Source organism: Panulirus ornatus, chromosome 42, assembly GCF_036320965.1.
Source record: "Panulirus ornatus isolate Po-2019 chromosome 42, ASM3632096v1, whole genome shotgun sequence".
Classification (NCBI taxonomy): domain Eukaryota; kingdom Metazoa; phylum Arthropoda; class Malacostraca; order Decapoda; family Palinuridae; genus Panulirus; species Panulirus ornatus.
This window is the reverse complement of record NC_092265.1, coordinates 2,202,333-2,229,654: the sequence shown is the minus strand read 5'-3', so window position 1 is coordinate 2,229,654 and position 27,322 is coordinate 2,202,333. Positions and strand designations below refer to the sequence as shown.

Sequence of the window (27,322 nt, the reverse complement as noted above, 5' to 3'; positions counted from 1 at the left end):
TGTTCAGGCAGTAGACCCTAAAGTTTATTTCACACGCACACATCAGTATCTACACCTGTCTTCGGTGTACCCCATCCTTACTCCTCTCCATTACTTAGGTTGGATTTCATCAACCATACGTCAAACCAAAGCTGGAGCTTGTCTGAGTCTCCCACTAAGCTGATGCAATGCTGGTCAGTATTCACTTCTCTCGAAGCTTCACCATCATCAGCAGGTATGTATGAATTCAGTCCTTCCCGCAACTCATTAACATAGATCGAACATAAAACAACTTTCCCAAGACCGAGCCTTGCGTGAGGCGTTGGTTACCCCAACCCACTTTGGGAAAGACATATCCTTGACACGCGTCCTCTGCTCCCACCCGCATAAGATAAGGTTTGTTCCATAGAGGAAGTCTTTCTGTTATGCCTGCCTGAAAACCCAGCTTCTTGACCATCATTTTGTATGGTATTAGTGTTGAATGCTTCTTGACAGTCCAGGGACACACAATACATCATCCTGCTCTCTTTCATCTAGAGCAAGATCTCTCAGTGACCTACTTATGTCTAATCCTCATCTGTGAATACAGTTTCAGCCTCATCATTCACTTTCTTACGTACGCTCCTATTTTTCTTCAATGCCACTTTCATCTGACCCTCACAGCTTGATCAACTGATCTTTAAATGACAGTTTACTGCTGATAAATTTGTGGATTTTCAGTTTTCTTCTCCCTATTTTCTTTATCAAGGCTTCTCTTCTCATACTTCTTTATTCTACTATGCTCTTTTTCTCCAAAGTACATCCCTATATTGTTTACCTTTTGGAAATCTCTTATTAAACCATATCCTTCTGCTCTGACTTTCTCTACCCTCAGCTAGTCATGTTACCCATATACTGACTCCCTCATATTACAGATTACAAAGACCATTTGTATCGGTTGCTGTACGATCAGGGACCACAGTTTGCTGTAAACATACTCCACTCAGGGAATCGACTGTGTCGTCTTCTGACAGCTTCCTCCTCTCTCTCTGTTGAGTGAGAACAAATTTCTGTCACTGTGTAAGACGTATTGTGCTAGAGTTTGAGCCCCGTTGACCTGGTCTCTCAGGTACATACCGGACTATGGCCGCAAGCCTCACTAATGTAGGTTGCCCGACTGGTCCTGGAGGGAACCGACCACTAGAGTGATTTCGCCGCGATGTGAACCGTTGACAAAAACCTCGATCGACACATTTTTGACATGCCCGTCTTTTCCTGGTTCCACTTTCATTGCTCTGGTGTTCTGTTTCTTATTTTCTATAAAAAGATTCATCGTTTTCGTCTTTGGTGTACCACAAGTGACGTGTAAAATATTGATTGTACCATCAAGTGTCCCTCGGAACATCGTGTTAATTCCCTCGATCCAAAAATAAAGTCCTCCATGTACCATAATCTGATTCATCAAGTACGAATATTTGCCCGCGTTATCATCCTTCCCTAACCCTCTGATACACAGGGTATGGTAAAGTTTTCCTAATTCACCGTCTTCCATCTTAGCACTGTGTTCCACCAACCCTCCTGCTTGTTCTGAATCTGGTGTATTGTGTTCCTGTACTTTCCTCTTGCTGTGTGAGCGGCGGTGCAGGCGTTGCTGGGCCACTGTTAGGGCCCGCGGAGACTAATGGTGCAGGACTGTGTGCCGAATTGAAGGTGACCGCTGGAGAATCACTCAACTGTTTTCTGATTCTTCATCAGCTTATAAAGCTGTAGATTCTCATTATACAGAATCAATATTATTGATTGATTACACTATGTAATGAAGGTATCATCTTGGTATGGGCGTATGGTTACTGCAGCAACTACGGCAACGACCAGTCAGAACGGCTGGCTTGAGTCGACTTCAGAACTGGAGGAGATCTCTCCGATCCCCCGTGAGATGGGGTCCTGCCTTTCCTTTGGAGAGAAATTTCTATTTCTTCTGTGGTATAATCGGTGGAGCAGCCCGGAAATCACTAGCCATAAGCCCGAAGTAGCGGGCTGGCCGACTTACTACAATAGAAGAAAGAAAATGTCTTCCTGGCCCGTTTACGTGTCAACTTTGCCTACATAACACAGCTACATACCAATGGAACGAGAGATTTACGATGGTCGTCTTGCCCAAACATCCCAAGAAAGAGAACAGTTCATTAACTACACGAAATATGACCAACCGAAAGGAAAAGATACTGATTCTCACCATCACAAAACTAATCAATGAGTAATACTGATAAACTGATTATATCTATCTGAAAGACACTGATATAATCAAGATGATATAAAGTGACTCATCCGATCTGCTCTGAGGCGGGGATGACTTTGGGTTGTGGCTGGTTGTGTTTTGGTCTGGTGGTCTGGTGGAGGACCTCATTCACTCACCAAGCCGCCCACGGGAGTGAGTCTTCTACAGAGCTGGTTCCCTCGTGGCGTCGAGCTGCTGGACCGCACACATGCTTAATGTCATATGACTCGCATGTACACTGCATGCCAAGGTGAAGGTCTCTCTCTCTCTCTCTCTCTCTCTCTCTCTCTCTCTCTCTCTCTCTCTCTCTCTCTCTCTCTCTCTCCTATTCTTACGAAGGATCTTATGTCAGCTGCAGCTACAGATGCTGTGCCAAATGAGTGGTGTCTGCTGCCATGTTGACACAATACCCACCAACCCTGTGCTCCATTCCCTACATATTTTTACATCTTTTTTTTTTTTTTATTTCTATAGTTCTTCTTAAGTATTTATGGCTTCAGTGTTTCGGGACTTTCAATAGCGAAAAATAAAAAAGGGTTGCCTAACTTTCCTCATGAGTCACTCACTGGCCATCAACTCTGATAAACAACTTTGTCCTAAAACGATGATCAACATGTTCGTGTTTACTAAGTTAACAGAATCTGATCATAAAACGAAATTTATGGTCTGTAAATTCAACTCCACCTACCAAAAACAGACTCCAACCATTAGCTAAAGAATTCTTCATACGTTTCACTGAACATCTGTAAGAAACGCTGGCAAGATTGGTGGCATCATCGCTATTTACTTCGCGCGAGAAAGTCCTCTGGTGGCGAGGTGCGGAGGCTCTTGGATAAACACTAGCCGGCCTCACTCTGCCTACTGATTGGTCGGTCACCGCGTACTTAGGTAACCATTCCCGCTTCTACTTCCCTCAGCTGCCTCCTGGTTCTTATTCATTTTCTTCACGATAAATGCTGATGTAAAGAATATGACAGAGATGAGGAGAATTACGAAAAGAGCTGAATAAAGCAGTAAATAGCAGGAGGTAATGGGTGAGAGCTCAAGGAGAGGGTAATGAGAGGAAGGAAATGGTTTATGAGCGGCCTCTGTCTTCAGGATAACAACAACCTACCAGGCATACACGGTCACCTCTCTAACCCTCGCTCTAGGTATTGTTCCGCGGTAGACACCCCTGGATGTCGGTCCACAACCTGGACGTCAGCTCTGGCCCGAGCTGTGCGATAACTTCGACTCCTGATCATCTAAATTTTAGCTGTAAAGCGACACCCTGACTGTGTCACTCTAATCACCGGCTGTCAGGCCTCACTCTGGTTGTCTGTCCAGTTTCTGGCTGTCAAATTTACGCTTGGCTATCGGTCAACACCCTGGGTTTTTTTTTTTTTTATCTACGCCCTGTTTTTTTTTTTTTTATCTACATCCTGGTTTTGGGTTTACACCCTGGCTGATGACCTACACCCTGGCTGTTAGTCCACACCTTTGGTGTTAGCCCACACCTTTGGTGTTGGTTCACATCGTGCTGTTTGTCTCTATCCTAGCTGTCATAACACCCTGTCTGGCAGCCTACGCCCTGGCTCCTACTAAAGACCAGTCAGTCATCCTGTTACCTCGTCCATCAGTCAACTTCCGGAGAGCCAACAGGAGCGGCAGTTGGCTCGTCGTGTGCAGCCGGTCTGATCCCTGACACGTGTTGTGCCTGGGTGGCGGCTTAGCACTGTCTGACCCTCGCTAGGTGAGGGAGGAATGTCCGTCATCTTCCCCTGAGGGAGGCTGTGGCGTCCTAGCAGTTGGCGGGAGAGGAGGTGGCTTGGTCGACGGAAGGAGGCGTCTGTATTGAGTGTGACGGTGAAGAATGGACCGGGGAAAACTAAACGAACTCCTAAGCATTATAAACTTGCCATTATCGCCAATGAAACGTTTGATTAAAACAAAACTGATCTACTATTCTTGATGAATGTTTGAGGTGATGTGTGGCGCGCTCTTGGGCAGAGAGAATGAGACGTTCCCAGAAAGACGGCCAACCAACCCGCCTGTGCCTAGGCCGCCCACGTATCTTGTATTGTTTACTTATCTAACCAACATGTCAGTCCCTCACGTTTTGTCTGGTCATTTATCACATAGTCTCTCCACTCTCTACTTTTGTCTTCTGACGGACATGGTGTATGTGGGTCACCATTCCTAAAGTAACATACCAGGTTATGACTTTCTAAGCGTCTCAGCTTATTCTGTGGTGGTCGCAAGAGCAGCACTGATGGAAGAAGAACAAGTGTCGGATGTAGAGTAAGATGGGACAACAATAAGATTGCCTGGGGAGTCAGCCTATGCGCTGAACTCATGATACAAATACAAATCATTCCAAACAGCAAGAAGCCACTGGATCCTAACGAGGTTGTTTGTGATAGTAGAAGAGAACAGAACCTCATGGATTAGTGTGGTAGGAGTAGATACAGAGATTTTTTTTCACAGAGGAAGACTCATACTCAGAAGTTTGATATCGTGATGAAATTCGTTTCCCTTCCTAACACTGGTCAGCCCAACACACATACAGGCCGGTCATGGCGCCTGTGGCAACGCCTGTGTGGTGATATCAACCGTCACGAAGACACACACACACACACACACAAACACACACACACACACACACACATACACACAAACTGGGTTGGTTGTGGTCTCACACGAAACAACAAAAGTCATCTCTGCAACAACAACAAAGTCTCCTTATATTTCAGGGTTGCGTGGTGAACTTGATGAGAGAGAGAGAGAGAGAGAGAGAGAGAGAGAGAGAGAGAGAGAGAGAGAGAGAGAGAGAGAGAGAGAGAGAGATGAGTCACCGACCTGCGGGCCCAGACGGCTGGAAGCCCGTCTGGGCCCGCAGCCGCCATGTGCTAGGACGGTCTGGGGTCAGACGCGGGCAGACGGAGCAACAACAAGTACAGGAGACGTAGACGAGGAAGACACCAGACCAGATACACTGACGACCACCAGCGATGGACGGTTGAGAGGAGAACAAGTTGGATGTTGGGTTACAGAAAACCATCCAGCCATTCATTCATTTCCAGTTTAAAAAAAAATCCTAAATTTTGCGCAGAAGACATCGTGTGGGAATCCTGACGAAGACCAATGAAAGGAAAAAAAGTGTTTATACACACAAGATGTGATCAGTGTCCTGAACGCTGAGTGGCGTAGGATGATGGATTGGACCGCGTCAGAGCATAAGAGCAGGGCGGAAAGCAACGTTAGAATAAGGAAATGAAAGATAATGATGCTCAGACATGCAGGCACGACTGGGTTAGGGGCAAAGGACGAGACCCCGGTGAGGCGTGTGGCTTTGACTTTGATCTTCTTAAGGAATCTAAAGCAGGCTCAGGAGGAGGGTTATGTAAAGGCATGATCCATTGTGTGGAGAGGCCCGGGTGTCGCAGCGTGTGAGGCGATGGTAGAGGGGATGATGGGAATGCATGCAGCAAAGACAACCATGTTTTCAAAAGGGTTTTATCAAGACAGACAATGTAACGATTCGAAGATATCTCGAGGATTACGTGCAGACGGGAGCACATATGTGGAAAGTGGATTCGTTCTGAATGTCTGTGAGGAGCAGAGGTTGTTTACAACTGGCCATGTTTAGGTAGAACGTAAGACTCTGGCCTTTTGAAGCAAGACATTTAACAAGGTTAACGAGGACATAGACCGCGGCTAATGCGGGATGAGAGAGGTGAATGGATGTGAAATTAAGGGTTGAAGAATTGGTGAGCAGAGGTACAGGAAAATCCAGTCTGAATTTTGTTTTTTGTAATTTTGATGGTAAAGAAGAACAGAGCCACAGGGCATCCATCGCTGAGGGTGTCCTAGCAGACGAAAATGAGAAGAGTGAAACACTGAGAGAAGCAGGAAAGCAATGTAGAGGAAGTTAGGCGAGAAGTTCCTGATGTCAGACTCTGTTGAAGTCTTTGTTAGATGAGATTCGTTCGGGTTATGGAGAACAAAATTTGCATTAATTCAGAGAAAAGTGATTCTGAGGTGAAATGTCGAAAACACAATTCAAACAGCATGTCTGTGGTTACCTGTTGTTGTCCAACATGGTGACGGTGAAGTTAGAATATTAAAACAGGTTTAGCAGACGCACATACAGCGAAGATTTAAATCTCGATGAACCAAATGGGTCTGTCAGTCGTAACTTTAATCCCCTTTAATGATAAGAGGATAATTGTTAACCTGAGATATCAAAGTTAGATACGAAAGTGATGAGATGATGGAAGAAAATGAAATGAGGAGGGCTAACTAAACTTATGCTAAAGATGATGGGAAGGAGTCATGGAATAATATGATGCTACGAGAGAGAGAGAGAGAGAGAGAGAGAGAGAGAGAGAGAGAGAGAGAGAGAGAGAGAGAGAGAGAGAGAGAGAGAGAGAGAGAGGCATAAGATGGGTTCCAAAGGGAAAGATTGAGAGGGAAAGTTAGAACAATCCTTCCCCTAACGTGAGGTGGTCAAGGTACAACCGCTCAACAACTCTTCCCCCACGCCAGACGTCCTCTCTTGATTCTTAGAATCACATTCTTGATTATATATATATATATATATATATATATATATATATATATATATGTGTGTGTGTGTGTGTGTGTGTGTGTGTGTTAATCGACTCCGCCTGCTTGAGGCTGCATCGCGAGTGAAAGGTTACCTTTAGCGAGGCTGTGTCACTGGGTGCAATCTCGCTAAAGACCCTCTAACTTCGAAGAAGTTCACGTTTCTCTGCTGCTGGCATGTCTTACAGAGGCTGTAGTAAGAGGAGAGTGTATGAGAAAGCCTAGGAGGGTGCGCTGATATGGTATGGACATATGGAGAGGATGAGTGAGGAAAGGTTGCCTAAGAGAGTAAACATGCCAGAGGTGGAGGGAAATAAAGGGAAACCAAAGATGTGGAAGGATGGAGAGAAAGATGCTCTAGAAGTTTGGGGCCTGAACTTGCAGAAAGGTGCGAGGCGTGCAAAGGAAAGAGCGAATTGAAGCGATGTGGTATACGGGGAACTAAGTTTTGTCAATGAGCTGAACCAGGGAAAATGAAGCGGTCATGGAAAACAACGGAAAAGTCTGTAACCTAATAGTAGACAGGAAGCTCTGCTTTTTGTGCATTATACAAGATAGGTAGAGTTTGGATATGAGCAAATGAAGCCATTTCTTCGTCCGTTCCTGGCGCTACCTCTCTGACGCAGGAAATGGCGAACATATATGAAACACACACACACACACACATATATATATATATATATATATATATATATATATATATAGTGAAGTCAGGGGTTAGTGAGAGGACAAGAGCAAGGGAAGGAGTAGCAATACTCCTGAAACAGGAGTTGTGGGAGTATGTGATAGAATGTAAGAAAGTAAATTCTCGATTAATATGGGTAAAATTGAAAGTTGATGGAGAGAGGTGGGTGATTATTGGTGCATATGCACCTGGGCATGAGAAGAAAGATCATGAGAGGCAAGTGTTTTGGGAGCAGTTAAATGAGTGTGTTAGCGGTTTTGATGCACGAGACCGGGTTATAGTGATGGGTGATTTGAATGCAAAGGTGAGTAATGTGGCAGTTGAGGGAATAATTGGTATGCATGGGGTGTTCAGTGTTGTAAATGGAAATGGTGAAGAGCTTGTAGATTTATGTGCTGAAAAAGGACTGATGATTGGGAATACCTGGTTTAAAAAGCGAGATATACATAAGTATACTTATGTAAGTAGGAGAGATGGCCAGAGAGCGTTATTGGATTACGTGTTAATTGACAGGCGTGCGAAAGAGAGACTTTTGGATGTCAATGTGCTGAGAGGTGCAACTGGAGGGATGTCTGATCATTATCTTGTGGAGGCTAAGGTGAAGATTAGTATGGGTTTTCAGAAAAGAGGAGTGAATGTTGGGGTGAAGAAGGTGGTGAGAGTAAGTGAGCTTGGAAAGGAGACCTGTGTGGGGAAGTACCAGGAGAGACTGTGTACAGAATGGAAAAAGGTGAGAACAATGGAAGTAAGGGGAGTGGGGGAGGAATGGGATGTATTTAGGGAATCAGTGATGGATTGCGCAAAAGATGCTTGTGGCATGAGAAGAGTGGGAGGTGGGCTGTTTAGAAAGGGTAGTGAGTGGTGGGATGAAGAAGTAAGAGTATTAGTGAAAGAGAAGAGAGAGGCATTTGGACGATTTTTGCAGGGAAAAAATGCAATTGAGTGGGAGAAGTATAAAAGAAAGAGACAGGAGGTCAAGAGAAAGGTGCAAGAGGTGAAAAAAAGGGCAAATGAGAGTTGGGGTGAGAGACTATCAGTAAATTTTAGGGAGAATAAAAAGATGTTCTGGAAGGAGGTAAATAGGGTGCGTAAGACAAGGGAGCAAATGGGAACTTCAGTGAAGGGCGTAAATGGGGAGGTGATAACAAGTAGCGGTGATGTGAGAAGGAGATGGAATGAGTATTTTGAAGGTTTGTTGAATGTGTCTGATGACAGAGTGGCAGATATAGGGTGTTTTGGTCGAGGTGGTGTGCAAAGTGAGAGGGTTAGGGAAAATGATTTGGTAAACAGAGAAGAGGTAGTAAAAGCTTTGCGGAAGATGAAAGCCGGCAAGGCAGCAGGTTTGGATGGTATTGCAGTGGAATTTATTAAGAAAGGGGGTGACTGTATTGTTGACTGGTTGGTAAGGTTATTTAATGTATGTATGACTCATGGTGAGGTGCCTGAGGATTGGCGGAATGCGTGCATAGTGCCATTGTACAAAGGCAAAGGGGATAAGAGTGAGTGCTCAAATTACAGAGGTATAAGTTTGTTGAGTATTCCTGGTAAATTATATGGGAGGGTATTGATTGAGAGGGTGAAGGCATGTACAGAGCATCAGATTGGGGAAGAGCAGTGCGGTTTCAGAAGTGGTAGAGGATGTGTGGATCAGGTGTTTGCTTTGAAGAATGTATGTGAGAAATACTTTGAAAAGCAAATGGATTTGTATGTAGCATTTATGGATCTGGAGAAGGCATATGATAGAGTTGATAGAGATGCTCTGTGGAAGGTATTAAGAATATATGGTGTGGGAGGCAAGTTGTTAGAAGCAGTGAAAAGTTTTTATCGAGGATGTAAGGCATGTGTACGTGTAGGAAGAGAGGAAAGTGATTGGTTCTCAGTGAATGTAGGTTTGCGGCAGGGGTGTGTGATGTCTCCATGGTTGTTTAATTTGTTTATGGATGGGGTTGTAAGGGAGGTAAATGCAAGAGTCCTGGAAAGAGGGGCAAGTATGAAGTCTGTTGGGGATGAGAGAGCTTGGGAAGTGAGTCAGTTGTTGTTCGCTGATGATACAGCGCTGGTGGCTGATTCATGTGAGAAACTGCAGAAGCTGGTGACTGAGTTTGGTAAAGTGTGTGGAAGAAGAAAGTTGAGAGTAAATGTGAATAAGAGCAAGGTTATTAGGTACAGTAGGGGTGAGGGTCAAGTCAATTGGGAGGTGAGTTTGAATGGAGAAAAACTGGAGGAAGTGAAGTGTTTTAGATATCTGGGAGTGGATCTGTCAGCGGATGGAACCATGGAAGCGGAAGTGGATCATAGGGTGGGGGAGGGGGCGAAAATTTTGGGAGCCTTGAAAAATGTGTGGAAGTCGAGAACATTATCTCGGAAAGCAAAAATGGGTATGTTTGAGGGAATAGTGGTTCCAACAATGTTGTATGGTTGCGAGGCGTGGGCTATGGATAGAGATGTGCGCAGGAGGATGGATGTGCTGGAAATGAGATGTTTGAGGACAATGTGTGGTGTGAGGTGGTTTGATCGAGTAAGTAACGTAAGGGTAAGAGAGATGTGTGGAAATAAAAAGAGCGTGGTTGAGAGAGCAGAAGAGGGTGTTTTGAAATGGTTTGGGCACATGGAGAGAATGAGTGAGGAGAGATTGACCAAGAGGATATATGTGTCGGAGGTGGAGGGAACGAGGAGAAGAGGGAGACCAAATTGGAGGTGGAAAGATGGAGTGAAAAAGATTTTGTGTGATCGGGGCCTGAACATGCAGGAGGGTGAAAGGAGGGCAAGAAATAGAGTGAATTGGAGTCATGTGGTATACAGGGGTTGACGTGCTGTCAGTGGATTGAAGCAAGGCATGTGAAGCGTCTGGGGTAAACCATGGAAAGCTGTGTAGGTATGTATATTTGCGTGTGTGGACGTGTGTATGTACATGTGTATGGGGGGGGGGGGTTGGGCCATTTCTTTCGTCTGTTTCCTTGCGCTACCTCGCAAACGCGGGAGACAGCGACAAAGTATAAAAAAAAAAAAAAAAAAAAAAAATATATATATATATATATATATATATATATATATATATATATATATACAATCTTTTCATCTAAATAAGTTTGAGAGAACTTGTCATCTCTCATGTGTAATTAACATACATCTTTTTGCTCTCTCGTTGTGATGTGGGGAAGGGAAGGGTATATAGGGGGACTGGCAACTATGGCAGCCCAGCAAGGAGGCAGGGCTTCCCCACCATTGTCATACCTTCAGCCTATTTAGGACTGTAGAAGATGCCGACCGCTTGGGGCGGAATCTATTAACCTTCCCTACACGAGTGTGTTATGTCTGTGTTGACTTAGGGGCAGCGTGACGCCTCCCCAGGCCCAGCGAACCTGCCAACTTGGCTGAACTCAAAGCCCTGATCTTCTCACGACCAGTCGAGAAGATTTTTTTCTTTTTTCCAAAAGTCCTTCATCAGTTTTCTATAAAATTTATCCGTCGAAAATCATGTGGAAAAACGAGACAGGAGATATATTGCTTTCATGGATTTATACCTTGAGACGGGCGGTGTCTCTCTCCTGCCCGTCGGGTTAATAGTGTGGTTGGGTTCCTTGACGGGCGGCGTCTGTCTCCTGCCCGTCAGGTCAGACACCTTGATCGGGTTACTTGACGGAGCCTCATACAAGCCCTTAGATTTCACACCAGCGACCAGCACTGGGTCATGACCTGTTTATGACCTGACCTCGTCTGATAGTGTACTCCTGTCTCGTTAGTTTTGTTTTCTTTCTTTTGTTAATCGTTTCACACATTCTTCCTCCAGCATTCGCAATATTTTCAGTAATCTATTCTATTTTTGTCTTGTTCTTTTCCTTGCCACATTTGCATACGTTCGTGGTTGAGGTATCGAACCTCCAGCAAGATTCTTATTTTTCATTTAAGATTTTTCTCCAAGTTCTTTCTCTTCCTTGTTATTCACCATTCATCACTTTATACATTAATTCATTTCCATATTTCTCTATCATACCAATAAGTACGTCAGACGAGTCCGGCCAATCACAAGCCTCTACGTACATCATGAGGACCATACACCTATTCTGGACCTGGTAACTGTGCCTCAGCCAATACAAATATTCATCTTTCTCTTCACTACTGGTCAGTGATGAAGTACTTAGCGAAAACTGCGACGTGTGTGTGTATACTGTTTGTGTGTTTACGGACACCACCTAGTCGTGGGTACACAGCAAGTGAAGATTCACCTTAGGCGAGGCTTTATACCTGAGAGTACACTCTCGTCAGAGAACTTCTCGCTTTAAAGGAGTCTACATTTCCCTGCTACTGGAAGTAGCATATCCTTGGACTGCAGGATACCTTAGAAAGAGATCCTGTGGTAATTATGAATGATATATATATATATATATATATATATATATATATATATATATATATATATATATATATATATATATGTATCACTGCCCTGCGTTCTCTACACATGGACACAAACAACATCACAACGCTTTATGAACCTGTGTTCCAGACCAGCAAACGTGGCCTACTTCCTGAGCGCAGCAGAGGCCTCATAAGGAGAGATACGAGTCCTGGGGCAGGAATTAAGTAACTTAGTACATGTCACTAGCGTCAGCAACAACTAGTTGTAATACTGATGTCAGCAACAGTTGGGTGTAACCCTGGTGTCGTGAACAGGCAGGCGAGTGTGTGTGTGTGTGTGTGTGTACCACACGGAAATACCTGGTTGTGTATGTACAGTGTGTCTGGCCCTCCCCTGGCCACCCGCTGGGGTGGGGTGAGGATGGTTGTTGTACCCTGAGTTAGGGTACATCGCTCCTACCCCCTCACATCACGTGATATATCTCTACGGAGCCGACACCTCACATCTGATGCTATATATATTGCAAGACGGAATCGATCTATCTAACGTATCTAACATGCTATCGTCTCATTCACGTAATCTTTTTAAGATGCCAACTAATCGCTGGATCTTCTTCATTCTCTTGTGTCCACTCTGGCGCCTGGATGCCAATACTACAGTCATGTTTACACTCGTGTGTTCTCCGTAACGACCATCGCTCGTCGGACGCCTTTCACTTATCTACGACACTGACCTCCCATGACACGGGTAGCTGGTAAAGATATCCTCTTAATGGTCCCAGGACAAAGCTAATGGTCAGGGGAAGATAGTTAAGTAAACTTCTTGCCAACAAACATTCTCCTGCTGTGAACAAACAAAACAAAAAAAGATTCCCTTCAATCCTGACGGAGTACCTCCCCGACCGTTCACAGAGCGCGCCTCCCTATGCCCTCTCCTCCGCACGTCCTCCAATGTTTCATATTCAGGGTCTCGCGCTCCTAAAAAGGAGACCTTGTCAAGCTCGGAGATTATACAGAGAAACGACCAACGATGAATAACAACGAGGCTAACGAGGGGCGTGTCGTCCACGCAGGCTCTGATTGGTTGTTCACCGGAGCCTGACTGATCTTTTAACCGTGTAAGACAGAGGAATACTGCAAGGGGCATTTCTTTGTCCCTTTCTGCTTCCTGTTTTCTGACCAATATGATTCCCTTGTCTTATTTTGTCCTAATGTTGATACACTTACTCTCCCATCTGTTCCTCCTCCATGTATTTCCTTTGACTGCCAAGTATTTCTTCATCTCGCTTTTAATTTCTTTCTATCACTACGTGTCGTTTCCTCACCTCCTCTCCTTCCGTTGTTCTGTGACCGTATACCATCATACTTGTCCTATCATCTGCCTCGCCAGGTCCTCTGACCTGTGTGTGTGTGTGTGTGTGTGTGTGTGTTACCGGACTCCGCTTACATGGGATTACATCGCGAGAGAAAAGTCACCTTTAGCGAGGCAGCATCGTTAAAAGACTTCTTACTCCACATTTTCCTGCTAGCTGCAGGAGCTTCTAGGAACAGGTCCTTGCATGAATGGTACCTCTGAAGCAGACCAAGTCCACACAACCTCAGCAGTGCAGTGGTTAACGTCCCGACCTGCTAGTTTAATGGGCCCGGGTTCGAGTCCCGGTGAGGGCAGCCGGCTCACTGTCAGGTCAACTGCTCATCTTTCTCCTCAAGGGATGGCCTATCGATGGGTACCTGGTGTAAGCTGGGGTACACACACACACACAGGGCAAGGTTTGGACTAGTGCCAGCACACAGTCACCTGAGCCAGACCTCGTCAACCCAGCGTCTGGCTGGAATGATTTACTAACATACCTTCAGTGGCTCTCAGGAGTCGAGCACCTTCACACAGACTCACGCAGACACACGATTCTCCTACTCATACTCAGCGATTCTCCTACTCATACTCAGTGTTGCTCCTTGAAATTATCATATCTATTTCCATAATTCATCACCAACATTCGTGGCAACTGTTCGTGGTCATTACCACAAACTATCGTTTTTACTATTGTCCAAAACCATCCAACTGGGCCTACGTGTTCTCTTACTGGCTCGATGCCAAAATCCTCACTACTGACTCTACATGGTCACGTGTCCTCAGTGTGCAGCATCATGTACCTCCTTCCTGTTCTTTTTGCATCTGTGACAATGTGTAAAGATGATCACCTCGACACTCAAAGGTTATTTTCCTCATTAACTCACAAACTTATGTTAATGTAAGAGTGAACTGGTCTCAGGTGTCCAGGTGAGGCCAATAGCGCCATCCAGGTGATCATGTGGCTAGTAGCATCATCTAGGTGACCATGTGGCTAGTAACACCATCCATGTGACCAGATGTGTCTGGTAAAACCATACAGATGACCAGTTGTGGCCGGTAACACCATTTAAGACTGGTTCCATATGTTGAAACTCACGGTATGATCGCTGACAGTGAACCTTGTTTAATAAAACATGTGTCTATAAGTGTTTTACGGTACATTTCTATCCAGGAAGAACCTTCATATATGTATATATATATATATAAATATATAAATAAGTTTGATAAGTTCGCTGCGTTTTTTTCTTTTCACCATGATGCCTTAAAGTCCATTAATCTACGCCTGGCTGGAAATCATAAAGCTCATATCAGTATCTGGTGCAACTACAGCATGCACCGAGGAGATCAAGGAGACAAAATGATCTTTTTTAATCTGTAGGATTTTAAGAAATCTCTCCAGATCGTCAGGAGCAGCAGCAGGAGGAGGACCACCCCTGAGTAGGAGGTGGTCCTGAGGGACGAGGTTGTTGTTCACACAGGAGGACAACAGAGGTTTATTATCATGATGCTGGCTGGTTCGTCCCCTGGCCTTGAGAACTTTGAATATACAGCACTGTATATATATATATATATATATATATATATATCACTTTTTGATAATCACCTACAGAACTTTATCAAAATGGGTTTTGGTTTTACACCAGAAATCTTTTTAAGGGGCAACTGAACTCGTAGATAACTTCAAGTACTCTTGGCTACAACACAAACATGGCCAACATTTGGAAACTTGCCAGCATAATACCTGCCCTGAAACCCTCCACACCACCCAGCTCCCCCTCCTCCTACGCCCTATACCACAGTATGCAAACCCTTTGATAAAATGACCCACAAGAGACTCAAACAAAACATCTTACTCTCAACCACACAGCATGGCTTCAGGCCCAAACATTGTACCACCACACTATACACCGACCTCACGTAACACAGATGGATTCAACCAATCACAACCCTACCCCACCCCACCCCCACCTCCTCCCGCTCAGGTTCTAGGGGCAATTGACTTCAACAAAGCATTGGAACTTGTCCCTCCAACACATCCTCACACGAAAAACTGTATGATCCCACCCTCCACGACAATGACAAAAAGCGGTTGACCAATTTCATGGCTGGTCTCCAATGCAAGTGTCACTCACAATAACTTCACCTTTACAACACTAATCCATCACAGTAGAGCAGTTCTTCCTCCTGCTCTCTACATTGTATTCCCACAACATCTCCCAGGCAAACCTTAACATGAAGGTCGCTTCGTATGCAGACCCAATACAATACATACAACATCCTAACACCACAATAGCAAATACAACACATGCATTTCTACATTATGCAACTGGAGCAATGACTTACCCAGAACATGGTGTCGCCACGGGAGTCCTCAGTCACTTTTTAACCCCAGTCAGACACGAGTCCAGTTCACATCCTCCGTGTGTTGGCCTCACCTGTTGATGATGAAGAGACCAAATGTAAACTTTGTCAACAAACCACTGCCGCGCCCAGCAACATTGTGGACTTGGCTTTTATAAAATTAGCGAGTTCAGAGATAACTCTTATCAAACATTACAAGATATATGCAAACGTTTCATCTACAAGAATGTTCTATTTGGGAGCATTTGCTTATATTTACTTTTCTGTATTTGATATACCATCATCAGAGCCTATGATAAAGAATGGATGATGTGCACGTAATATCTTCATCATATGTTTGTGTACAAAGCATAAAGTGTAATGGATTCTAAAAATGTGTATACCATAAAAACCCAAAGTAAAATGAAAAATAGAGAAAGAAATAAGACAGTTAAGAAAAACATATGATAACTAATATTTCTACCTTCACTTATTTACATTATAATGTAACTTTTATCGACGAAAAGGGACAATATTTGCCAGTTAAAATCCTGCAGTTCTCAATTAAACACCCTAACATCATAACATGCACCCAAAACAACTCGATAATTCCGATTATAATCTAACAAAACTTGTGTACAAACACAATCACCTTGTCGACACCTGAGTCTTACTTACACTGAGTTGGTTCCTGTAGGTCAGGAGGGACTCCACTGGGTGGTAACAGCTCACCCTTGGCTTAGCTACTGGCCAGGCTGGCTGCCGCTGCTGTGTGGTTATTGTCGTGAGCGTGATTCCGTGCTGCTATAAAGGACTATTTGGCAATATCAGGCAAGTGCGCACGAGCCATTATCACCGCAACAGCCACCATCAGTAGCCAAACCACACGCTACCACCACCACCACCGCCACCAACCACACATCACCGCTCTCCTCCTCCCACTACCACAACCAGCACACCTTGAGGAAGGTCCAGGGGACCAGCATGACCAGGATCTTCTCATAACCTTCACACCTACTGTGTTGCAGGATTCTGACCCGTCCCTGGCTGACCCTCGCTCTGTCCTCGCCTCCTTAGGTGGGCAGTTTGACCGAGTGTTCAATCCTCTATAAGCTTTGCTTGACGAAGTGAACCAAGTGTTCTGGTCAACGACTATTGTTCATACAAATATCGGCTCAATTATCGACCCTAACTTGAAATGTTTGAATTCACTTAACTCTAAGTGTTGTGAAATGGATGTATATATGTGTGATCACTGAACACTGGGTTATCAAAACAGCACCACCACCAGGGGTACTTCCAGGACATTAGGGTCATAGTCAAAGGTCTTTCCAGGAGAGAGGAGTACTACCAACACACGTCCCACACCTTGGTCACCACCACTTCAGGGATGGGATACAGAGTACCATCGACCAATACCACCAGCGAGATCAATACCACTACAAAGACGACTCAGACAATGGTACTAAAGGCGGTACTCCTGCAACTGTAGCTGTACCACCAGTAATGTTACCACACGCTTACCACATTACTACACCGCTACTTCAAGGCGACAACACACAACAGTAGAGCCTGTAACCTTGACGGAGGATACATAGAAGACGTACAAACGTTCTGTAATCTTAAATCGCATTCAATTCATAGGGTGAATCATAGATACGTCATTTGTTCCACAAATTAAACTCCTGAATAGATTTAATCATTGAAACAATATGGCCTAACCTTTACTCATGCGAGAGTGGAGGTCATCAACATTACTTACTATCAGATTACGACCATAATCAAAGCAAAATCGAACTGCCCGACGTTTAATTAGCAGGAGACCAACGATGTATGCCGTTCCTCATACAGTGGAATTCATGTCAGACACAGAACAAACCGGAGGAAGAAAACTGAGGAAAAAAGAAATAAGAATAATGTAGGGATGAAGAGAATGGAAGAAAACAGGACAAAGCAAACAAGAGAACAGATAACAGAACAAGGAAACAACAACAAAAATAAATGGGAAGGATAACCAGGCGAGGGAGAGGAGGGGAGGGGGGTGATGTCTACTGTTGCAGCACCTCATCGAACGGGCCATCATGGCCTGAGGTTTGGTCTGGTGTGGCCCGATCCCTGCTGGACCTGAGCAGGAGCACGGGGAGGACTCATCCCTGGCCAGGGAGGAGGAGAGAGGCAGGGTAGCAAGGGGGGAGAAGCTGGCTGTCTGATGGGATAGTTAGGGTTCGGCCTCCACATCTAAGCACACTCTGTGGCAGCCTGTGCCTCTGCTGGGCCAGCAGGAGGCAGCAGCAGGAAGCAGGCCACCTGTGGCTGGCAGGATGGCTATGAATGGGGCGGCTGCCTCGTGTAGCCCAGACTGTGAATGGAATGTTGTTTTGTCGACCCGCCTGGGGTCACGTGACCCAGGCCGACGCGTGACCCACCGCTGCTCTGCCCAGAGATATGAATGAAATGAATGAAACGTCTTACGGCGGAGGAGAAGGAAGGATCAACGCGATGGAGAAAGAAAGAGAGGCGTCAAAGCGAAATCGAACTACTGATTGATCCCAGTGCTAGTTGGTGTGTGGTTGTCTGGTTGATTACTTGGACGAGTGTGTACTGGTATGTGGTGACGGCATGGCCGAGTCTGGTGGCTGGTTGTGGTGGGGATCATTGATGTTGTGGTCATCATGACTGAGGAGGAGGCGGTGGTGGGATGGTTAGTAACTGAGGGGCGTGAGGCGACACCGGTGGTGGTGGTTGTTGTGGTAGTTGTGGTGAGTGGATGAGGCAGGAGGGTGATAGAGGTGGTGGTGGTGGAATACGGGAGGTGACGACTGACGTAGTGGTGAAGAGTGGAGAGTGATGGTGGCGTGCTGGAGGTGTCTGTGATAGTGGTGGTGTTGTGTGGTGTTGTTGGTTGATGAGCAGGAGTTGGGGGCACCGATGGGACTGGTTGTGGTAGTAATGTGGGAACTTATGTCTATGGCAGTGGTGGTGGGGTCGGTGGAGATGCACACAAACACCGTACAACACTAGCAACGCGTCTGTGTTTAGAGAAAATTCGCGTACATTGCGTAAGATTCTCCTGAGTTTATGTTGGAAGCGTTGCTGGAGGCAGCGAGGGAATAAGAGAACCACCATCACTGTACGATGACCACCTGGTGTCACCCTACCATCGCTAATCAGGTAGGGTCGTGGTCGGAACCACCTCGCACCCCCTTCCGTCAGCAATCAAGTCGGGCCGTGGCCTCATCTGATTGGATGCAGCGACCTAAACGTAATCTATAAGACTGAGGTGGCATTTGGTGGTCTTCCTTGGCCTGACAACAGCGGTCAAGGCTGACGAGCGGTAGTTTACAACCTTGTCGTCGTCAGAGGTTTGACCACACTCACTCTGCCTCTCCGAGTGATACACCGACGTTGTTACGTCCACACCAGAAGTGTTAACCTGGAACGCGACGGACCGACACTGTCAGAAAAGCCTGATATCATCAAGAACAGAGACTTAGATCAATGCCCAATATGAGCTCCTTTCGTCCACACTATTCTATAACATTTTCATCGTTGTATACTTCCTCCAAATTACATGATGCTTTTCTCAATTCTATTTTCCCTACCGACAATTGAGCCAGAGGTAAAGGTAGCTGGGAAGGTGCCATCTGCTTTACTATCCTGTTTCTACCACAATCTAGATGATGTCAGAAGATAACCTTTGTCATAGACCATCAAGTCTGTTATCTGTCCTCCCCATGCTCCGACCAGTTAGGGTAGGGGCCAGGGGCAGGGACCAGGGCTGACATGGACCTCCCTTCATGTCGACCTTACGCCTGGGAATGTACCGTGGAAACCCCAGCCAAATCTCATCGAAACGCCTCATTACAACACAAACGTAGGATCCTCACAAGGATTAAACCAACTTATCGCTAACCCTGACAACGTAAATATTAGAAACGTTCACCATACGTAATCAAGCTTATCTTTTCATGGACTATAAAAAGGTTCAATTGTTTTTGCAACGTAAAAATACACTTTACGAAGGATGATTGGCACAGCTGTGTGGGTACTCCAGAGCTGATAACTGGGGCCAGAACACAATGCGTAAACCACCAGTACGTCAGTCCAGCTGCATTCAACCACTATTTGGACAAGAATTCCATCATTGTATCGTGAACCAACTGGATGGGACACTGTAAGCCATTTCCTTGACACAATTAAAGATTACCGAGGAAGCAAACTCTTCCTTACCTTCATAATAACGATAAGTTGTCCTCCTTTCCCTGTGGCTCTGCTGAAATGTTTTCATAGCACACGAGACGGTGACAATCAAAATTTTTACCAAGGTTGGCAACTTCTCAAGTTCCCCTGTACCTTGACAGTAATGCCTGGGCATCAGCGCCATCTACATGTGGGTGTATCCACGTAAAGCGTCAGCTCATACAAAGGTATGAACGTATTGCTGGACTAGATCATTGTTCTAATCTTCCTTGACTTCCATCCCTGCTATGCATGTCTTATATGCAGTATTTCTTTTCATGGTGATATAGCAATGTAATGGTGAACTCGATGAAATTTCCAATATTCCGACGATGAAAACAGAAAAAGAGAACTGAAGGACAGTTGGTTTTCTATGGTGTATCGTTTAGCGTTCCTGACCGTGACGGATTCATATGTTCGAATCCTGGTCGAGTCAGTTGATCCGAAGTCCACACAACTGTTCAATCTTACGTAGGGGCTAGTCGATTAATTGGGGACATGGCTTACCGCAGGATGTATATATGTATGTATATCAATTATGTATACGTATTATTAATCATAAGGCTTTGATAAGGGAATTCACTTACCTGTGTCGTCTCAGATAACACAAAAGGAAAGAAGTAAGCACAATGCCCGAGGCAGGTTCCAGGACCTCCTATACTTCCTACAGACGTCCATTACCTACGAGAGGTCACCCAGGTATACAGCATGGACCAGGACAGTCGAATGACCATTAACAAGCCAAAATGGTCACCAAACACGCAAGACAAAAACCATTAATTCCCATTCGTGACAGGAAGGCCGAAATGCGAAATGTTTATGTGGCGTGAGGGGAGGCAAGTGACCCTGGCTGTCGCTGAGACAGAGAACCCTGCAGGAGCCACACTGGTGACTGCTGGCCAGCCTACGGAATCTCGACCGTACATTTGGACGTAGACTCTTCACAGATTTTTCACTGTAGATTAAACAAGATAATAATAAAAGAGGTACAGGTGTACTGAAATATATTTCATGGTTTTTAGGACTGATTTCAATATATTGTTTTCCAATATTGTTTCTAAGATCCCTAGGGTTCCCCATTAGTTTGTAACCTGGAGAGACTGTACAATAGTGTTTTCCAATACTGGCGGGAGTAACCCAGCAAGGGTGAGGTGTGGAAACATCCACGACGCTGTGGTGTGGTATGGGAACGTCTAGCCGCTAGCATGAGGCATAGGTAACGTCATCGACGCTGGGGTGGGGCATGGGAACGTTCACGACGCTAGGGTGAGTCTTGGGAACGTGCAGGATGCTGTGATGAGGCATAGGAACGTCCAAGACCCTTGGATGATTCAGGGAAACATCCAAGATGAGGTATGGGAACGTCCAAGACCCCAGTGTGAGGCACTTCAATACATCCACCATTTTTTTTTTTCAGCTGTAGAGTTGTAGAACAAAGTAATAGAACACCACAGGATTATGTCAGTGCGAAAATCGTCATCAAATGAAGGCGACAAAGGCTTCAAGTGATATCTATGCCCTGTACATACGTCCATTCGAGAAGAAAAAAAAAAGCAGACGTTTAAATTTCTAGATGTAACACATAGATTCGACAGGCTTTTGTTTCAGATTTGATCTGCTCCATAATGAGGCTTTCCTCATAGGAAAGTTACCCCATAATGAGGCCGCTTTGTAAGAAGGCTGCCCTCAGACGAGGCTGCGTCATGTCTCTCACTATTGCATCTCGTAACGGCCATGTGGAGTATTGCCATTTCTCTGGACACACTGGAGTAAAAACATGGACCACTTTATTACCATCAGTATCTCAAGAGCGCAAGACACACCTCGGGCTTCAGTTGACGACGTTGACAGTAACTTAGGATTTCATCCAACGTTACACATCCACATGTCCGAGCAATACCTAGCCGTCAGTGGGCTTAGGCCTCGGAACTGGAGGGCCAGAGGATCTGAACCTGTTTTCGCTGGGTCGTGATCACCTTTCACGATTTCCAATTTGAATTTCCATATCTTGAATGAAATATGGAATTATGCAGAGTATCTTGGAATGTATCTGTTGAGAGACTCTCTCATGGGCGCATAGTTCCTTCTTCCTCGCGAGAGAATGTATACAAAGCTCCATTTGCATACCTCCATAACATGGACATAATCCTTAGGTAGGCGTCACTCATCACTTGAGGTTTTAAAGAGTATTTGTTCTTTAATCTAACAACAACAACAACAAAGACAGTAGTAAAAAGGAGGATATGGTGTTGGTAACACTCGAAAAGTTTGGACAGAGTAGCAAGGAAACTAGAGGCAGGCAGGGAGGAAAGCAGGCAGGCAGGGAGGAAAGCAGGCAGGCAGGGAGGAAAGCAGGCAGGCAGGGAGGCAAGCAGGCAGGTGGGCAGGGAGGCAAGCAGAGAGGAACAAAATGAGGCAGGTACGTAGAGAATGGTCAGGCTTTGTGTTGGTATGCTGAACACGTCTTCGCACCTTGCTCAGTGCAGCCATTAGTACAAATGGTATGATAATAAGGCGGGATTTACGGCTCAGCTCAGCTCGTCGGGGCAAAAGTTAATCCCTCTCACGTTTCTCTGAAACAACCTGCCACATAATGTGGACTTCCTTAGCAACGAACAACTATGTGATGTACGTACACTTTCCTGGAAACAAACCGCCATATTATGTGGAATTTCTATGAAAGCGACGAGTGAGCGTTTCAGACAAAAAAGATATTTGGGTGGGTTGTCTCTATCCAGACTTCCAGAAAGCATTTATACTGGACCATATAAGTACGTTGGTAAAGAAGCTAAGTCTTCAGGTAAGGATAAAGAGAAGACTCCTTAGATAGACGGAAATGAACAACTGACACATGACAAAGGAACCTTCTGGGAATGGGATGGGGTCACCAGTGGCGTACCGTAAGGTTCTGTTTTTGGGTTCAGAGCTTTTCACGACCTATGTAAATAACTTGCAGGATTGGATCGATACTTAGAGTTGTTTGCAGACGACATCAGGTTTATAAGGTAGGTAAAGCGTGAGGAGGTTTGATCAACTTACAAGGTGACCCAGACAAACTCCAAAGTTGGTCTGATACATGGCTGATGAAATTCAACCCCCTTATATGCAATGTAATTATGATGGAGCACAGCTGAAGAAGGTCTCGATACGAATATCATCCAGCAGGAAAGACGTTACAGAAATCTGTGTGTGTGTGTGTGTGTGTGTGTGTGTGTGTGTGTGTGTGAGGGACTTTGTGAGTTGTGTCTGTACCTAACCTGTCGCCAGAGCCCGCTCCTGAGGAAGGCTTTTATAGAGAAACTCTTTACTGACAAAATGATACGATCGCATTCAGTTTTATGGATTAGGAAACATCCAGTTATTTTTTCACATCATGTACTGGACTACAGCTAAATTATACTGCTCAAGTTTGGTCGCCGTGCTTAAAGAAACAAAAAACTAATAGGAAGGTCCAGAGTCGAGCTTCAAAGATGGTGCTAGAACCAAGATGGCTGAGTTACAGGGAGTGGTTACATGCCATAAATTTGTTCTCCATGGGAGAGAAAAGAGTACAGGTTGACTTGATTACAACCTTTAAGAATTTAAACCGGTTTGATGACGTCAACAGCGGACAGTTATTCGAAAGACGTAAAGATATAACAACCGGAGGCCATAGCATAAAACTAAAGACTATACTTATTAGAAAAAATGCAATGAAGTACTCCTACATGGGATATGAATAAACGATGAATGGAATGAACTAAGTAATTGAATTGTTAACGTAGACAGCATTCAGAAGTTTGCAAAATTGTATGTTAGTGGAGAAAGTTCAAGAGATGTGGCCCAACGGATGTAGAACTCCCTCCCCGTTCAGTGCCACGTTTGTAGAACTCCCTCCCCGTACAGTGCCACGGGTGTAGATCTCCCTCCCCGTACAGTGCCAGTAGATGATCACACACACACAGAATCACCACCGCAAGGATCTTGAGGCGGGCGGGCGTGATTGCTGGGGTCACACCTGACGAGGATGACCTCGAACACACGACCAGTATGTGGGGACAACCACAGGGAGGCTGGCGGGAGGTCCGGTACCTATCTCAGGAGCTCCTCACTAAGGGCCTCTCGATGTCGCTTTAGAAGCCCTTCTCAGCGCCCCTTTCAGTGCCTTAGCGCCTCTATTTATCATTCTTTTCACTAGTACTCTCAGCGTTCCTCTCAGGATCCGTCTCAGCGCTCCCCTGCGCATCTTCTCAGCGTCTCATACCATCGGTCGGGTTCAGAGGTCGGGGCCGCCCCGGACAGCGGAACAGAAGAGAGAAGGAAAGTAGAAAGCTGGGAAGGAAAGGGTTGGAGGGGGGAGTAAAGGGACGGGAAGGGGTAGTGAGGCCATGGGGAGGGGTAGGTGGGGGTAGAGGTAAGGAGTAAGGGACGGTGGTCTTTGGAAAGACTGGTGAAAATGGCCCCTTTGGCAGCAAATTAATTGGCAAGAAATAAGATTTAGATTGCCATTTTCTTTTTTATATCATAATTGCTTTTGCCTCCGGGTACTGACTTGAGAATGTGGATCATATATAAACACATTTCGGCTATAAATTCCCATCGCGAAACCCATGGAAGATAATGAGTATTATATTTCAGTCGTTTGCCAGGAAGAGTTTTGCTGTTATAACAGTAATTTTCAATTTTATTAATCGATTTGACTGTCAGTCTGGCTTCCCTGTACATAATCTCCTGCAGATATGCGAGTCTGGGATCCTCACGACGCGGGGAAAACGAGATATTCACGTCCATAAGTGGCAGGTGCTCCTGTACGCGTGTGTCGGATAGGGTGACAAAGTACAGTATTTCCCCTTAGACGTACGGGTCCCGGAAGGCATACGAGAGAGAGAGCCTCCGTCAGCAGGCGTGGAAGGAGGCAGCAACAACTAATGTTTTATTCATATGTCCCTCCCACCTGGGCTGACTCTCCTCCCCAGCTGACACTCCCCATCCTGGGGGTCCGGACCAAGATGGGAGATGATGAGGATGAGTCTCGCCCTGTGTCCATTGATCTGCCGGCGGTGCCCCGCAGTAATGGGGTGTGGCTACAGGTGCTCTCCCACACGGGTCATAACCGACTGCCACAACTCACTCGTGTAACGGACCAGTCACCTCCCAAACACAGAACACTGTGACCCGCAGTAACACTATGACTCTACCCGGTACGTAAGCTACAACACTATGCTTATTTGTAACATGCCAACTCTACTTGAGGTACCAGCTCATAAGTACTACTACTCTGGATCACCACTCGACTCTGCACATTCCAACAGTCTGTATTACACTGTAACAGACTCTACGCACTGTAACAGGCTCTTATATACTATAACCTAATCCTACACACTACAAGATGCTGTAACAGACCCCACCCTCTGTAATAGACCCAACCCACCGTAACAGACTCTACCCACCTCAACAGACTCTCCACACGGCGATAGCCCTACATTTCACAGATTAACATCTCAGTATTTTCTTGGAGGTAGTTGATTGTCCCGGCACTAGACGTACTAGATCAGACTATCACAGCAGATCTCAACAACCCGTCACTGCTTTATGAAAGGCCATTACTGTATACATTAATAGTCTGGCAGTTCGTATTGTGATAATCTCTCCCCACATAAGAAGAGACACAGGAGTAAACTTTAGTAACATATTAAGAAGTAAACCATATGGAAATACAGAAGGGAGATCGAAGTGTAGAAACATAAAGCGATATGGTATATATTTCTCATGAATCTTAGGCTTCGCAAAGACTTAATGTCACAAAATCTTCCAAAAATTCTCACGACAGTTTGAGAAATATATGTATGGACGGTGTGGGCAGTGGAGTCAGTGTTGACGGCTGATGGGATCATGGTGTCCCAGTCACGCCAGACTAAAGTGTACACAGACGTCCTCCTACCCATCCTTACCCAATCAGTATGGCTACGACACAAGGCAGCGGCTGCGGTCAGCTACTGCACACACACACACACACACACACACACACACACACACACACACATCCTACAGGCCAGGATGACACACAAGCACTGGGAACCGGTGTGTCAAGTTGCTCCTCGAAGGTGGCCGAGAGGTCAAGTGAAACCTTAGGAAAGCCTCGCTCTTTTGTCGGCAAGGTACAGGTACTTGTGTTTATGGCTACAGACGATCGTGGCCATCTTTTGTAGAGAGAGACAAGATTATGGCGGTTTATCATCATAAAAACATTAAATATTGTCTAAGCTTTTTTCGCCGAGAGTGACATGAATCGTGAAATCTCAAGAGTCGACTTGGCGAAGAAGAAACCACAGCTTGGGACGCTCAGACGAAGAGGAGTAGCTGTCTGACGGGATGTTTTTGATGGTGGACGACCGTGGGGTGGAGGAACCATACCTCCTTTGAACCGAGGATAAAGTTAGCGAAGGTAACACAGGAACTCATGTGAACGTTCGGTGATGGGATGATGTTGGGGCTTTCAAAGTTTGGCCACACTGGTGAAGTTGAAGGATGACAGAGCCACGAGAATGAGATTGATTAGGTGATTTTATCATAGGTCATCTGAAGTGAAATAATAAGTTACCGAGTGAAGGATACAGACAGTTAAAAGGGAGGATTAAGTTGCCAATGTGAAGATGAATTTATGGCTTTCAGGGTGGAACCAGACGTAAGTCTTTCTACTTCCACCACATTAATGACGTTCTGATTTCTGCCACGAGCACAAACAGCCTCGTTAGGATCCAGTGGTCTGTTGGTGTTTATATTCACTTGTATTCAGTTGTACTGATGCAAATAATATCATTATGTTTATACGGTTAAATCATTGTTGGTGAAGCGCACTGTGGGGCTATGCTTCCTCAGTGGGCCGAGGCCATGTGTTCAAGGGTCGTGACATTGGTCCATAAAGGGTGAGATTATGAGGACAGTAATTGGGTTAGTCTCCAGGGCAAGCTACGTGTCCAGCAACAGGGGAAGCTAGAGCTGGAGGCGAGCAGGTTGCTATAACATCGAAATATTAACAGCAAAATGGGAAGTTATGGGGATCAGTAAGGGAAGAGCGACTCTATTAGGGGGTATGTAGAATGCTGAGAGAGAGAGAGAGAGAGAGAGAGAGAGAGAGAGAGAGAGAGAGAGAGAGAGAGAGAGAGAGAGAGAGAGAGAGAGAGAGAGAACCTATCTCCGAGCACTTACAAGATGTTGGCATGAGGTAGGGCCCTGCACGTAACACGCGTCCTTTCTGCTGCTTGTTTTTCATATCAGTGGTAATCTCTGGTGCCACACACCCTGCATAGTTGTGTGTCTGGGGTTCATCTGGGGCCGTGTTTAGCTGGTCCTCTAAGGTTGCACCAGTCAGTACTTACAGGTTTTTATACTACCTTGGGCAAAACATTGAGGGGTTTCTATGTCTCTTGCTGTGTTTTCGAATAATTTTGTTTCGCACCTTTTTCATGCATCACCCAAGATTCTCGTCGAGTTAATATCTCAGTTTGTTGTCCATATTGTGAAGTTTTGTACATCATCATAA

The 27,322-nt window shown here is 45.4% G+C and overlaps 1 protein-coding gene across 2 annotated transcripts in view; it reads right to left on the bottom strand.

The window, feature by feature from the left end:
- LOC139761820 (uncharacterized) overlaps positions 1 to 19,908 on the bottom strand; it is a 42,051-nt gene extending 22,143 nt beyond the window's left edge. The window contains exons 1-2 of one of the 2 annotated variants that reach the window (XM_071686313.1): positions 19,792 to 19,908; positions 15,565 to 15,656 (exon numbers count right to left, since the gene is read on the bottom strand). In XM_071686313.1, the coding sequence (XP_071542414.1) occupies positions 15,565 to 15,573 (9 nt within the window). In that variant the 5' untranslated portion in view covers positions 15,574 to 15,656; positions 19,792 to 19,908. Of the gene's footprint in view, positions 1 to 15,564; positions 15,657 to 16,239; positions 16,569 to 19,791 lie in introns of those variants that run through there. The other variant, XM_071686314.1, reaches the window with a different exon arrangement.
- Between the last annotated feature and the right edge of the window lie 7,414 nt (positions 19,909 to 27,322).